This window comes from Culex quinquefasciatus, chromosome 3 (genome assembly GCF_015732765.1).
Source record: "Culex quinquefasciatus strain JHB chromosome 3, VPISU_Cqui_1.0_pri_paternal, whole genome shotgun sequence".
Lineage (NCBI taxonomy): Eukaryota > Metazoa > Arthropoda > Insecta > Diptera > Culicidae > Culex > Culex quinquefasciatus.
This window is the reverse complement of record NC_051863.1, coordinates 27,622,776-27,636,076: the sequence shown is the minus strand read 5'-3', so window position 1 is coordinate 27,636,076 and position 13,301 is coordinate 27,622,776. Positions and strand designations below refer to the sequence as shown.

Below are 13,301 nucleotides of genomic sequence, written 5' to 3'. Positions count from 1 at the left end.
TTTCAAAACAACGTACAACTCTATTGTAACAAAGCTTAAATCTACCAGAAGGGACACAAGGGTAACACAACAGTGAAAACTGTAAACAAACGTGGCCGTAGCCAGAAAAGAAACGGCAGGAAGAGTGTAAGAGTTGAACATTTTTGTATTTTTTTGCACGTATTTTAATAATAAAATTAATTTTTAGTGTCCGCTGAAGATGGTCGCAAGCCAGTGAGGCGACCGAAACGTTCGGACAATCTGGCAAACAAATAATTGTTTTTTTTCGCCGAAAACCAATCGATCAAAAAACCAAAAATCAATTCGCGGCGATTAACACCTAAAAAACATTTATCCAAATTTTCATTATTACGCCCTTTTAAAATTTTAGTCCAGATTAAAAAAAATTAAGGTATTTTTTCGAGAAGATCAGAAAATTTCACGAATGTTTCATATTTTAACAATATAAATTGGACCATTAGTTGCTGTGACATCGACATTAGAAAATGGTGGGTTGTTTGGGTGAGACTTAGAAAACATCAATAATTTATAATTTTCTCAGCTTTTCAAAAATATTTTTTTCAAGAGTGGGCAAACATGGGCACTAATTAAAAAAAATAATTGCAACTATTTTTAAAAAAGTTACCCAAAAAATGTTTCAACTTGAAAACGGTGCACTTTATCAAAATTTGAATAAAGTACTTTTTGATTGTAAATTCGAATTTACATCGAAAAATGAAGTTGAAAAATGTTTGCTACCAGTATTTCGATTTTTTTTAAAATCAGTATTGATTCCAAAATACATAAAAAATAAAAAAAAATTAAATTAATAAAAAAAGACCGATTTCGTAGAGAACTGCTCAATTGTGATCAAATGTCAAGAAATGTGCAAATATATTTATTTTATAATCCCGAGCAGACGGAAATATCTTGGGAAGGTCAGTTTTTGATATTGTGAGAAGACCTAAATATGTAATTGGGATGATCGGATTAGTTGTTAAAATAACAAAAATTAATAACAATGATTTGTTCGAAGAATAACTGAAACTGTTATTATGTTGTTATTGCAATAACAAACCAATAACACAGAAGGAATCATGAAGGAATAACAAGATTTGTTATTTTGTGCGGAGACGTGGAGCAGCATAATAACAAAAAATGTTATTGAACTGGTATGTCTCCATAACAAAAAAAGTTATTGTTTTGGTTTATTTGTAATTTGCAAATAAACCTGCAGTTGCCATAACTCCTCTGTACTAGTCAGGGCTGCAGAGTCGGGTACCTCCAAGCGACTTTGAATCCATACTTTGAAGACAACTCCGACTCTAGATGCAGGATATGAGGCCAACGACGACTTCATCTCTCCAATAATACCCGACTTCACAGATTCCGACTCCAAGTAAAAGTTGCTGAAAATTTGCTGAATCCGATGCAGTCTCCGAGGTCTCACTCCAGCTCGAACTTCAACGTCAGCTCCGATTTCCTGGCTCTGTGAAAATAATAACAGTTTTTGTTATTCACACTTCAAAAGTTCTCAATAAATAAATCAATTCCGTAAGGGAATATAACAAAATTTAAAAAAATAACTCTCAAAAGTTAATTTTATCGGATTAATTTAAGCTTGAAACCCCATTTCATGGTGAAATCAATGACCCCGATGAAATTGGTCAAAATTATTTCATAGTTCTAGCCAATTTTAGCAAATTCCCTTAGGGGGTATATCAAATAATAAAAAAAAATCAACTTTCAAAATTTCAACCTTTTAGAATAATTTTAGCTTAAGTACCCCATTTCATGGCCAAAATAATGACCCCGACGAAATTGGTCAAAATTAACCCATAGTTCTAGCCATTTAAGCTTAGTCCCTTAGGGGGTATATCAAATAATTAAAAAATCATCTTTCAAAATTTCAACTTTTTAGAATAATTTTAGCTTAAGGACCCCATTTCATGGCCAAAATAATGATCCCGATGAAATTAGACACAATTATCCCGAAGATCTAAACATATTTAACAAAAGAAATATAATAACAGATTGTGTTATGGACACTTAGAAACTTTTCCATTTGTGCGATTAATGGTAATTTTATTTCTAAGTCAGTATACCGAACGAATAACAAATTTTGTTATTAGATGAGTTTTTGAAATGTATAACATTTCCTCTTATTAGCGTGTTATTAAACATTTTCAATATAATATCTTTTCAATACCAAATTTTGTTATTTTATCAGAAACTGTTATTATTTTTTCTTCTTGAAGTTGAACTTCAGGATAAAATAATAACACTTTTTGTTATTTTAACAGAATTTGTTATTGAAATATTATTAATTTTGTTATTACCGTCTGCCCGGGATATGCCTGTTAAACAGATCAAAAACTGTCGCAATTTCGCTTTTTTATTTTTATTTTTACCAAACCAAATTTAACGTCATTTTTTTATAATTTATACATATTAATGAAAACCTTCAAAAATTCTGTAACGTGCACAAAATGAATTGATGGTTTTAAAATTATCATCAAATAAAACTAAGTTTATATTGAACACACATAGTTGACACAAGCTTAGAGTATCTTTAAAATCGTTACTAATCAAATTGATTCATTGGTTGAACATTCGGACCGGACTGTTAAAAAATACAGCATTTAAATAGTTTAAATAAGCCCGTTAAAAGTAGTATCAATAGTATCACAAAAAGATGTTTTGGACGACACAGTTACGGGACTAGCTTATATTTCCATCCGGCACCTAATATTGATTTTAAGCGTTTTCAACTCAAAACAAGTAAGAGTGGGAATCGTCAGGGGGAAAAATGTGTATAATTTCAAATTTCCATCAGACATGCACTTTTGTTGGCACCGTTAGCTGGGAACACGACGAGCAAACTGAACACAAGTTGAAACGATAGTTTGAACTTTGGTAATTGAGTCGTAATCAGTTTGGGAGAGTTTTGAGATTTTTGGAATTTGTTTGCTTGTGTGTTAAAACTGCAAAGCTGCAAGTTCTGGTGATTTTTTTTTTGTTATTCATAAGTTGTAGGACAATTTGAACATAAAATTCTACTTGTTGCAAATACTTGGCAATCACTGCAGCATGAATATTATGAAACAATTTTTCGTATGCAATTCAAATTTACGCATCATTTTCGGAAACTGCCGCTGGAAATTGTTTGGTGTCCTCTTTGTGTAGAGCCGGGCATGATGACGACCCAACAAAGTCGTCCAGTTGATTGTGGGAAAATTGCTTCTGCACTTTCAAAGCTCGTAAAAAAAGCGGGCCAGAATTCCATTATGTCGGCGTTAGTGTCGTCGGTTTAGCCGGAAAATTCGCTCATATTCAGGTTGTTGTTGTTGTTGCTTTTGTTGTGCCCTAAAGGTTCAATCCTCTCATAAAAAAGCGATTCCACGCTCATCCAGGGACAGTAGCAGCAGTTGGTGAATGTGATGGCTGCTGTTGATGCTCAATTTTGAAGTTTCCTAAAGCTTTGCTCATCCTTCGTACCGGGTGAAGAATGCATCAATTTTACGAGCCAAGCTGCTGACATCATAAAATTGAAGGTTTTTTTTTCCTTAGAGAGATCCGAATAATATTTAGTTGTTGTGAAAAATACAGAATAAAGTAGCATTAAGTATATTTTTTCAGTAGAATTTTTCACCAACTCAGCAAAGACACGAGCCAAGCCCGGATGACTCGTGTCAGCCCGCGTTAAGAGGCTTTTTGTACCACAAGTCCATTAGGTGTGCGAACCGTTCTAAAGGTGAGAAAAAATGCAGATTTTCTACCCCGGCTAATCGAGCGTCAGCGCGGGAAATTTTTATGCCACATCATGGGGCGAAGAATCGTTTTGGGGCGGGTACGCCCACGCGATTAGTGGCAAAATGTTTTTTTTGTACTTCATTTTAGTTGCTCGGCAAGATAGAGGAGGAGGGTATCTTATTTGAGGAAATTTTTCATTCATAAATCCGATTCAAAAGAATTCGTATATAATTTTTGGAGAAAACGCTTGCAAACATGACATGAAGATTAAAGATGAGGTTGATGCAAGCATTTTAGGGATTTTGAGGAACAATTAAAAGCAATAATCTACGAAATCGATCTTTTTTTTTAATTTTTTATTTTTGTATTTTAAAATCCGACTGAAACTTTATTGGTGCCTTTGGTATGCCTAAAGAAGCCATTTTGCATAATTAGTTTGTCCATATAATTCGGCAAAGATGTAGGTATGGATAAGGACTACACTGAAAAAAATGATACAAGGTAAAAAAAATTGGTGATTTTTTATTTAACTTTTTGTTACTAAAAATTAATTTGCAAAAAAAAGCCATTTATTTTGATAGCATTTTTGGGCATTAAAATACTAACTTTTCAGAAATTTCCAGGTTGTGCCAAAAATCTTTGACCGAGTTATGAATTTTTGAATCAATCCTGATTTTTTTCAAAAAATCGAAATATTGGTCGCAAAAATTTTTCAACTTAATTTTTCGATGTAAAATCAAATTTGCAATCAAAAAGTACTCTAGTGAAATTTTGATAAAGTGCACCGTTTTCAAGTTAAAGCCATTTTTAGGTAACTTTTGAAAAAATAGTAGCAGTTTTTCATTTTTTGAATTAGTGCACATTAGGGTGTAATATGGTTGTATGGATAAAAATAAAGTTGTTCAAATTTAGTGAGCATAGAAACTTTTCAGTTCCTTTTGGGGTCCTAAACAACTCTCCAAAGTTTGAAAACGATTGGTTAAGTCCCCACTTTGCGCAAAGCAATTCAATTTTCCATATAAATTTGTATGGGAAAAACAATTTTTTTGGAGTTGGATATTTAAAAAATCCACGTTTCACGCGGATACTTATTTGATTGCTCTGAAATGTGCTCTACAACTTTCCCGAAGAGAGTATGGTGCTAGCTTGTTCCTATAAAAGATATAGCGTTTTCAAAATTCGTCTAAAACGTGTTTTTGCTCAAAAATCACGTTTTAGACGAGTTTTGAGGACGCTGGATCTTCCTTCAGGAGCAAGTTAGCACCATACTCTTTTCGGGAAAGTTGTAGAGCATCTTCCAGAGCTTCTGAATATGAATCCGGGTAAAGTAGAGCATGAAACGTGAATTCAAAAAAAAAAATGTTTTTCCCATACAAATTTATATGGAAAATTGAATCGCTTTGCGCAATGTGGGGACTTAACCAATCGTTCTCAAACTTTGGGGAGTTATTTAGGACCCCAAAAGGAACTGAAAAATTGCTGTGCAGGAAAATCGATTTTGTTATTACACCCTAGTGCACATGTTTGCCCACTTTTGAAAAAAACATTTTTGGAATGCTTAGAAAATTCTTTATATTTTGCTTTGCTTTCTTCATACGACCCTTGGTTGCAGAGACATTGCCATGCAAAGGTTTAAAAACAGGAAAATTGATGTATTCTAATTCCCCTAAAAACCCACCATTTTATAACGTCGATATCTGAGCAACTAATGGTCCGATTTACAATGTTAAAATATGAAACATTCGTGAAATTTTCCGATCTTTTCGAAAACAATATTTTCAAAAAATAAATAAATTAAGACTTACATTTCCAATGGGTTAAACATTCAATATTATGAATGAAATTTTCAAAATAAGTGATTTCGCATTTTTTTTAAATGTGAAAAAAGTGTTTTTCCGAATTGTAACCATGCTACATTGCCGAAAAAACAGTTCAATAATTCCGCCGAATACTTAGATCTCGTTTTTGTGTAAGGATTCGTAGTCAAATTTGTATGAAAACTTGTATGGCCCACTAGGGTGTAATATGGTTGTATGGAGAAAAATAAAGTTGCCTAAATTTAGCGAGCACAGCAACTTTTCAGTTCCTTTTGGGGTCCTAAATAACTCCCTAAAGTTTGGGATCGATTGGTTAAGTCCTCACTTTGCGCAAAGCGATGCAATGTTGTATGGAAATCAGCACGGGAAAACTTTTTTTTTTATTTTGATATTTCAAAAATCCACGCGTCACGCTATTAAAAATCGGATTCATATTCGGATACTCTGGAATGTGCTCTACAACTTTCCCGAAGAGAGTGTGGTGCTAACTTGCTCCTATAAAAAGATACAGCGTGTTCAAAAATTTCGTCTAAAACGTGTTTTTTGCTCCAAAATCACGTTTTAGACGAGTTTTGAGGACGCTGGATCTTCTTTCAGGAGCAAGCTAGCACCATACTCTCTTCGGAAAAGTTGTAGAGCACTTTCCAGAGCATCCGAACATGAATCCGGTTTTGATAAAGAGTGAAACGAGGAATTTTGAATTATCAAAATTCAGAAAAATTATTTTTCCCATACAAATTTATATGGAAAATTGAATCGTAAGTCCTTACTTTGCACGAAATCTCTATTTTTATTTTATTTTGTGATTAAAAGTACAAAAAACTGAATCTTTTGAGCCATAGAAAAGTATTAAAAAAAAAGAATGGTCAACTATAAAGCTGGTACCCCCTCCCCTTCAAAATCAGCCCGAAAAGTCAGGGGGCAAAAATATTTTGTTTAGAAAAACTTTGAAATTTTCAATGGAAATTAAGTGCAATCAGTTGAAATCAATGTAAAATGCATTTCTCTACGTTTAAAATTATTTTTGACATGTTTGGGTTTTATTAAAAATCTTCTGATTTTGTTGAAAATTTTCGATGTACTGCGCTGCAATTTTTTTTCGTTTTTATTTTTGTTTTTCTCTAATCTTATTTTTTTTTTGAAAATTACACATTTTTTTCCACCGAATTTTGTAAATTTTCCTAATTTCCAACTGCTGAACCGTTCGTTAAACTTAAAATTATCGAATTCGGTAAAAACAAACCGAAATTTGGTTATGCAGTTCGGTACAACCGAAATTCGGTTAAATTTTGTTCATTTTGACAGATGGTTTACCGTTTTATACTTAACCGATTTTTAACTACCGAATTCAGGAAATAAAATCTGTGTGGGTAATGATTGCAAAACAAGTGAAGTAGTGTCAAATGCATTCTAAAACACTTTTTTTTCATTCAATTGCTGAGATATGGCTTGTTATTTAAATTTTTGTATTTTTGAGTTTTTGTGGTGCTGTTCATTTTTATTTCATAAAAGCTCAAAATATTTTTAAGCGAGCTCAAACATGCTTAATATGTTTAAAAATGCAGAAAAAGGCATTTAGATTGTTCTCAGTTGATTAGACTTCTAATCCCATTGATTTTTTTTTTTTTTTGAACAAATTCTTTTTGCCCTCTGATTTTGCCCCAATTTTGAAGGGGAGGATGACATAAACTTTGAAAAATACTTGCTAAAGCCTAAACTGCTTTTTATTTTTATTTTTTTAAGAGTTTTTAAAATCTTAAGGTTTCTGTTCTTGATTTTTTGTAAATTATGTAATTTATGTAATTAATGAAATTTATGAAATGTGTAAAATTTATAAAATTGTGAATGTTTGAAAATTTATTGATGTCCTTTGAAATTTAAAATTTCTAGTTTGCTGTTTAAATTTGAACATTATTGATGTTTTAGAAATTAAAATGTTTTTGTGAAACATTTTTTCATTGCATTTTTTTACAGTTTTTAAAATTGTTAAATTTTGTAGATTTTTTATTTTTGAAAATGTTTGATGTTCCCAAAAAAATTGATGTTATTTTTAATTTTTGAATGTTTTTGAAGTTTTTGATTTTTTCTATAATACAGTCATCCCACATATTCGGAACACCCACAGTTTCGGAACACTTTTATGATAATTTGTCAATAGCATACCAAAAGTAGCTTTTCTGTCGACCTTACTATTTTTAGAACCTTCATTTGGACATTATCTTGCTTTTTCACTAGTAAAAGTTTTTTGAACAAAAAACTTCATTCCAAGACTATTTTGTCCAGAGCAGCAAAACACTGCCTCCAAATTGCCTGTTTCCTAATTGTGGGATGTTATTGTTCCTCCCAAAATTGTGGAACACCTGAATTTAACTGATATTTTCACAAAAAAAGTTATCAAACCATGTATAAAACATCACTAAGCTTGAGTTTCATTGGTTTCAGTGTGTGAAGTCATTATTTGGTAGGACTGAACCAATCGTTCTCAAAATTTGGGGAGTTGTTTAGGACCTCAAAGGGAACTAAAAAATTGTTATGCTGGAAAATCTATTTTGTTATTACACCCTTATGGCCATCAAATTACGCTTAATAATTCACAAATAAATGCGACAGCAGTTTTATTTGTGATAATCTAATCTGCAAATTCTTAAATGAAACATTTATTAAATTGTCTAATTCTCGGGAAATTCATTTTATTTTTTTATTGGAACAAGGGGAAAAGGGGATCCATTACCTAATTAGCAGAGGGATTTTCCTGGTTGATTTTGCAGATACTTAAAAAAAATCGATAGACCAGCAACTTGTTTCGCTAAAACCAACGGCTCAAAATCAAAAGTAGTGATTTAGATCTGTTAGTTTGTTTGCCTTTATTACATTATGTGAAAGGGGGAAATCTTTTCCATTTTTTTCAAATCATATTTGTTTTACTGGAAGCTAAGAAAACGTAATTTTGGTAATACTCTGTTGTTTGATTTCGAAAAATGTGAAAAGCAGACAAAAATGTGAAAAGCAATGAAAATAAGTCAAATAAAAAGTTGATTTATTGTTTGATCGCAATTATTTTTGAAAACTGATGGTAGTATATCAACTGTACGGGTGCATTTTCCATTTTTTATTGAGATGTTGATGTTCTGTAATTGTAATTTAAATTTTGTTTTATTTTTTATTTTTTGCTTTTTTAAACAGTATACAATCAATTCTAGAGCTTTTTTGTAGGTCCTATAAACATATAAAACACAATAGTAGGACCTTAAAAAAACTGTAGAGTTGTACAAATTACAAAAATATTTTCAGCAGAATTATTTTGTCCCCTGATTTTTTTTTGGGCAATTTTAAAGGGTAGGGGCAATTTGTTCATCCACTTTAGTAGTAAACTGACTCCCCAACTGACACCCGTGCAAACAGCTAATTGCCCTTTGATCAAACGCCCCTCACGAACTCGTTGAAGATTCTTAAATTAAGTAATTTTTCGTGTCTGTAGCTAATTTGCACGACTCTCTCCCTTTTTGTAGAAAAAAAAAACTGCGTGAATCAAACTTCTCCACGTGCTAATTCGTTTCGACTTGGCTATATTATTTGGTTGTGTTCAAGAAAGCTTTCTTTAACATAAAAAAATAAGTTTTTTTTGTTGGGAATTCACGTCAGTACCAAATTTCAAGGACACCACCGAAAAAGGTCCGCGAGTGGAATTTCCATTTCCGTTTATGTTATTCCCCCCCTCCTCCTCGTTGTTTTTCTTCTACTTCGTCACGTGAAAGGTCCTTGATATCCTTGTGAACCTGCGGAAACCGGTCGTCGTGGCACGCGCGCTCCGGCCTGTGCCTCAAGGGTGCTTGGCCGTCGAGGATGGAAAAATATGCAAATTAGCGAAATAAATCGTCAAACGATTCCAAACTGTTGCTGCTGCTCCTCGTGCTCGTCGCGAAGACGCTTGTTGGAGGCGACGTCACCGAAAATTCGAGAGTTCCCCGACAATGGCCACCCTAATAGAGTCATAAAATGATGATATTTATACACACCCTCTCTCTCTGTCTGGAAAGAATTTAGAGTGGCTTTTTTCGGCGAAGAACTTTTTGGACAGATACGTGTTTCAGTAATCCCTCCAAGTTTTATGAAGTCTTTTGAATGACTTTCTTATTTTAATCAGCGCTTTTGAAGTTTTATAATTTCGTTTTTTTTTTCTTCCATCTACTTCCAGTGACGATCGGCTCTCGCTGGCCGAGTTCACGCTGATCTGCCGGGCCCTGTTCCGGAACGACAAGGGCCACATCTACGTGGTGCCGTCGAACCGGCTCGAGGAGATGTTCCTGGTGTTTGACAAGAACGAGGACGGCTACATCGACCGGGACGAGTTCCAGTTCTGCTGGAACCAGTGGATTAAGACGGTGAGTGGCGAATTGCGGTTTTGAAAGCGTCAAATGAAAAAAATAAGTTTTTTATGAGGACATTGAAAAAACACTAGAAAGGCTTCCGCAATATGACATTTCCGGATAGTTAAAAAAAATCATATTTATGGGTAATTCTCTACCAACTCACACGAAATCGGGAAAAGTTGCCCCGACCCCTCTTCGATTTGCGTGAAACGTTGTCCTAAGGGGTAACTTTTATCCCTGATCACGAATCCGAGGTCCGTTTTTTGATATCTCGTGACGGAGAGGCGGTACGACACCTTTTATTTTTGAGCATGCGAAAAAAGAGGTGTTTTTCAATAACTTGCAGCTTGAAATGGTGATGAGAAAGAAATTTGGTTCTTCAATTTTAATTTTGTATTTTTTATCCGACTGAAACTTTTTTGGTGCCTTCGGTATGCCCATAGAAGCCATTTTGCATCATTAGTTTGTCCATATAATTTTCCATACAAATTTGGCAGCTGTCTATACAAAAATGATGTATGAAAATTCAAAAATCTGTATCTTTTGAAGGATTTTTTTGATCGATTTGGTGTCTTCGGCAAAGTTGTAGGTATGGATACGGAAAAAAATGATACACGGTGAAAAAAATTGGTGATTTTTTTATTTAACTTTTTATCACTAAAACTTGATTTGCAAAAAAAACAATTTTTTTTTGTATGTTTCAGAGAATATAAAATGCCAACTTTTCAGAAATTTCCAGGTTGTGCAAAAAATCATGAGTTATGATTTATTTTAATCAATACTGATTTTTTCAAAAAATCGAAATTTTGTTCGCAAAAATTTTTCAACTTCATTTTTCGATGTAGATAAATTGATGAAAATTGAATTTTCAAATCAAGACTAACATTTTAAAAGGGCTTAATATTGAATGTTTGGTCTTTTTGAAATGTTAGTCTTGATTTGAAAATTCAATTTTCATCAATTTATCTACATCGAAAAATGAAGTTGAAAAATTTTTGCGAGCAAAATTTCGATTTTTTGAAAAAATCAGTGAAAATATTGTTTTCGAAAAGATCGGAAAATTTCACAAATGTTTCATATTTTAACATTGAAAATCGGACCATTAGTTGCTGAGATATCGACATTAGAAAAAGGTGTGTTGTTTGGGTGGGACTTAGAAAACATCAATTTTCCTGTTTTTAAACCTTTGCATTGCAATATCTCAGCAGCTAAAGGTCGTATCAACAAAGTCCGCAGAAGCAAAATATAGTGAATTTTCTCAGCTTTTCAAAAATATTTTTTTCAAAAGTGGGCAAACATGTGCACTAATTAAAAAAAATGAAAAACTGCGACTATTTTTAAAAAAGTTACATAAAAATGGCTATAACTTGAAAACGGTGCACTTTATCAAAATTTCACTAAATTACTTTTTGATTGCAAATTTGATTTTACATCAAAAAATGAAGTTGAAAAATTTTTGTGACCAAAATTTCGATTTTTTGAAAAAATCAGTATTGATTAAAAAATTCATAACTCGGTCAATTATTTTTTGCACAACCTGGAAATTTCTGAAAAGTTGGCATTTGATGTCCTCTAAAACATAACAAAAAAAAATTAAAATAGTGTTTTTTTGTAAATCAAATTTTAGTGATAAAAAGTTAAATAAAAAAATCACCAATTTTTTTTTACCTTGTATCATTTTTTCCAGTGTAGTCCGTATCCATACCTACAACTTTGCCGAAGACACCAAATCGATCAAAAAGATCCTTCAAAAGATACAGATTTTTAAATTTTCACATATCATATTTGTATGGACAGCTGCCAAATTTGTATGGAAAATTATATGGACAAACTAATGATGCAAAATGGCTTCTTTGGGCATACCGAAGGCACCAAAAAAGTTTCAGTCGGATTAAAAAATACAAAAAAATCGAATGACCGAAATCCTAGAGAACTGCTCAGGGATTTTTATGTAAAATTAGACGCCCGATTTGATGCCCAAGTAACATTTTTTCCCAGAAGTTCTACAAGAGCTCTTCAAGATAGCTACAGCATAGCAGTTTGGACCGCGGTAGGATAAAATTCTCTTCAAAACTTCTTCAGGAGTTTGGAAGAGTACATGAAGAGAGTTTTATCCTACCGCGGTCCAAACTGCTATGCTGTAGCTATCTTGAAGAGATCTTGTAGAACTCCTGGAAAAAAATGTTACTTGGGATGGCGTACTCAGAATTCAAAAAAAAAAAAAGTTTTTTCATCGAAAAAACACTAAAAAAGTTTTCAAAACTCTGCCATTTTCCGTAACTCGACTGTAAAAAAATTTCGAACATGTCATTTTATGGGAAATTTAATGTACTTTTCGAATCTATATTGACCCAGAAGGGTCATTTTTTCATTTATAACAAAATCTTTCATTTTAAAATTTCGTGTTTTTTCTAACTTTGCAGGGTCATTTTTTAGAGTGTAACAATGTTGTACAAAGTTGTAGAGCAGATAATTACAAATATTTTGATATATAGACATAAGGGGTTTTCTTATAAACATCACGAGTTATCGCGATTTTACGAAAAAAAAGTTTTGAAAAAGTTACTTTTTGCGTTTCTCTTTGTTTCGTCGTCCGTGTCAGTCGCGGGTGACCATGAACGGCCATGATCGATGAGGACCAACTTTTTCAAAACTTTTTTTTCGTAAAATCGCGATAACTCCTGATGTTTACAAGCAACCCCTCATGTTTATATATCAAAATTTTTGTAATTGTCTGCTCTACAACTTTTTTAAAACATTGTTACACTCTAAAAAAAACCCTGTAAAGTTAGAAAAAAACACGAAATTTTAAAATGAAAAATTTTGTTATAAATGAAAAAATGACCCTTCTGAGTCAATAATGAATCGAAAAGTACATTAAATTTCCCTTAAAATGACATGTTCCAAATTTTTTTACAGTCGAGTAACGGAAAATGGCAGAGTTTTGAACACTTTTTTAGTGTTTTTTTCGATGAAAAAAACGTTTTTTCGGAATTCTGAGTACGCCATAAAATCGGGCGTCTAATTTTACTTATAAGTCCCTTTGACACCAAATTTCTATCTCATCTCCGTTTCAGGCTGCAAAGTATTGAAAAACACCTCTTTTTTCGCATGTTCAAAAATAAAAGGGGTCGTACCGCCCCTCCGTCACGAGATATAAAAAACGGACATCGGATTCGTGATCAGGGATAAAAGTTACCCCTTAGGACAAAGTTTCACGCAAATCGAAGAGGGGTCGGGGCAACTGCTGTGTGAGTTGGCGGAGAATTACCCTTATGTAGAATTTGAATACATTGAACATATTCTAGCGTTTGATGTTAAACGTAAGGCTAAACAGCAAAAAAAAGAAGATATAATCCAGTTGCGTGTAATAGGCCTTGGT

At 32.8% G+C, this 13,301-nt stretch overlaps 1 protein-coding gene across 5 annotated transcripts in view; it reads left to right on the top strand.

Moving 5' to 3' along the window:
* LOC6043573 (nicotinamidase) overlaps window positions 1-13,301 on the top strand; it is a 106,681-nt gene that overhangs the window by 59,536 nt on the left and 33,844 nt on the right. For all 5 annotated transcript variants that reach the window (XM_038260411.1, XM_038260412.1, XM_038260410.1 and 2 more), the window contains exon 3: window positions 9,745-9,931. In XM_038260411.1, coding sequence (XP_038116339.1) covers window positions 9,745-9,931 — 187 coding nt within the window. The remainder of the gene's footprint in view (window positions 1-9,744; window positions 9,932-13,301) is intronic.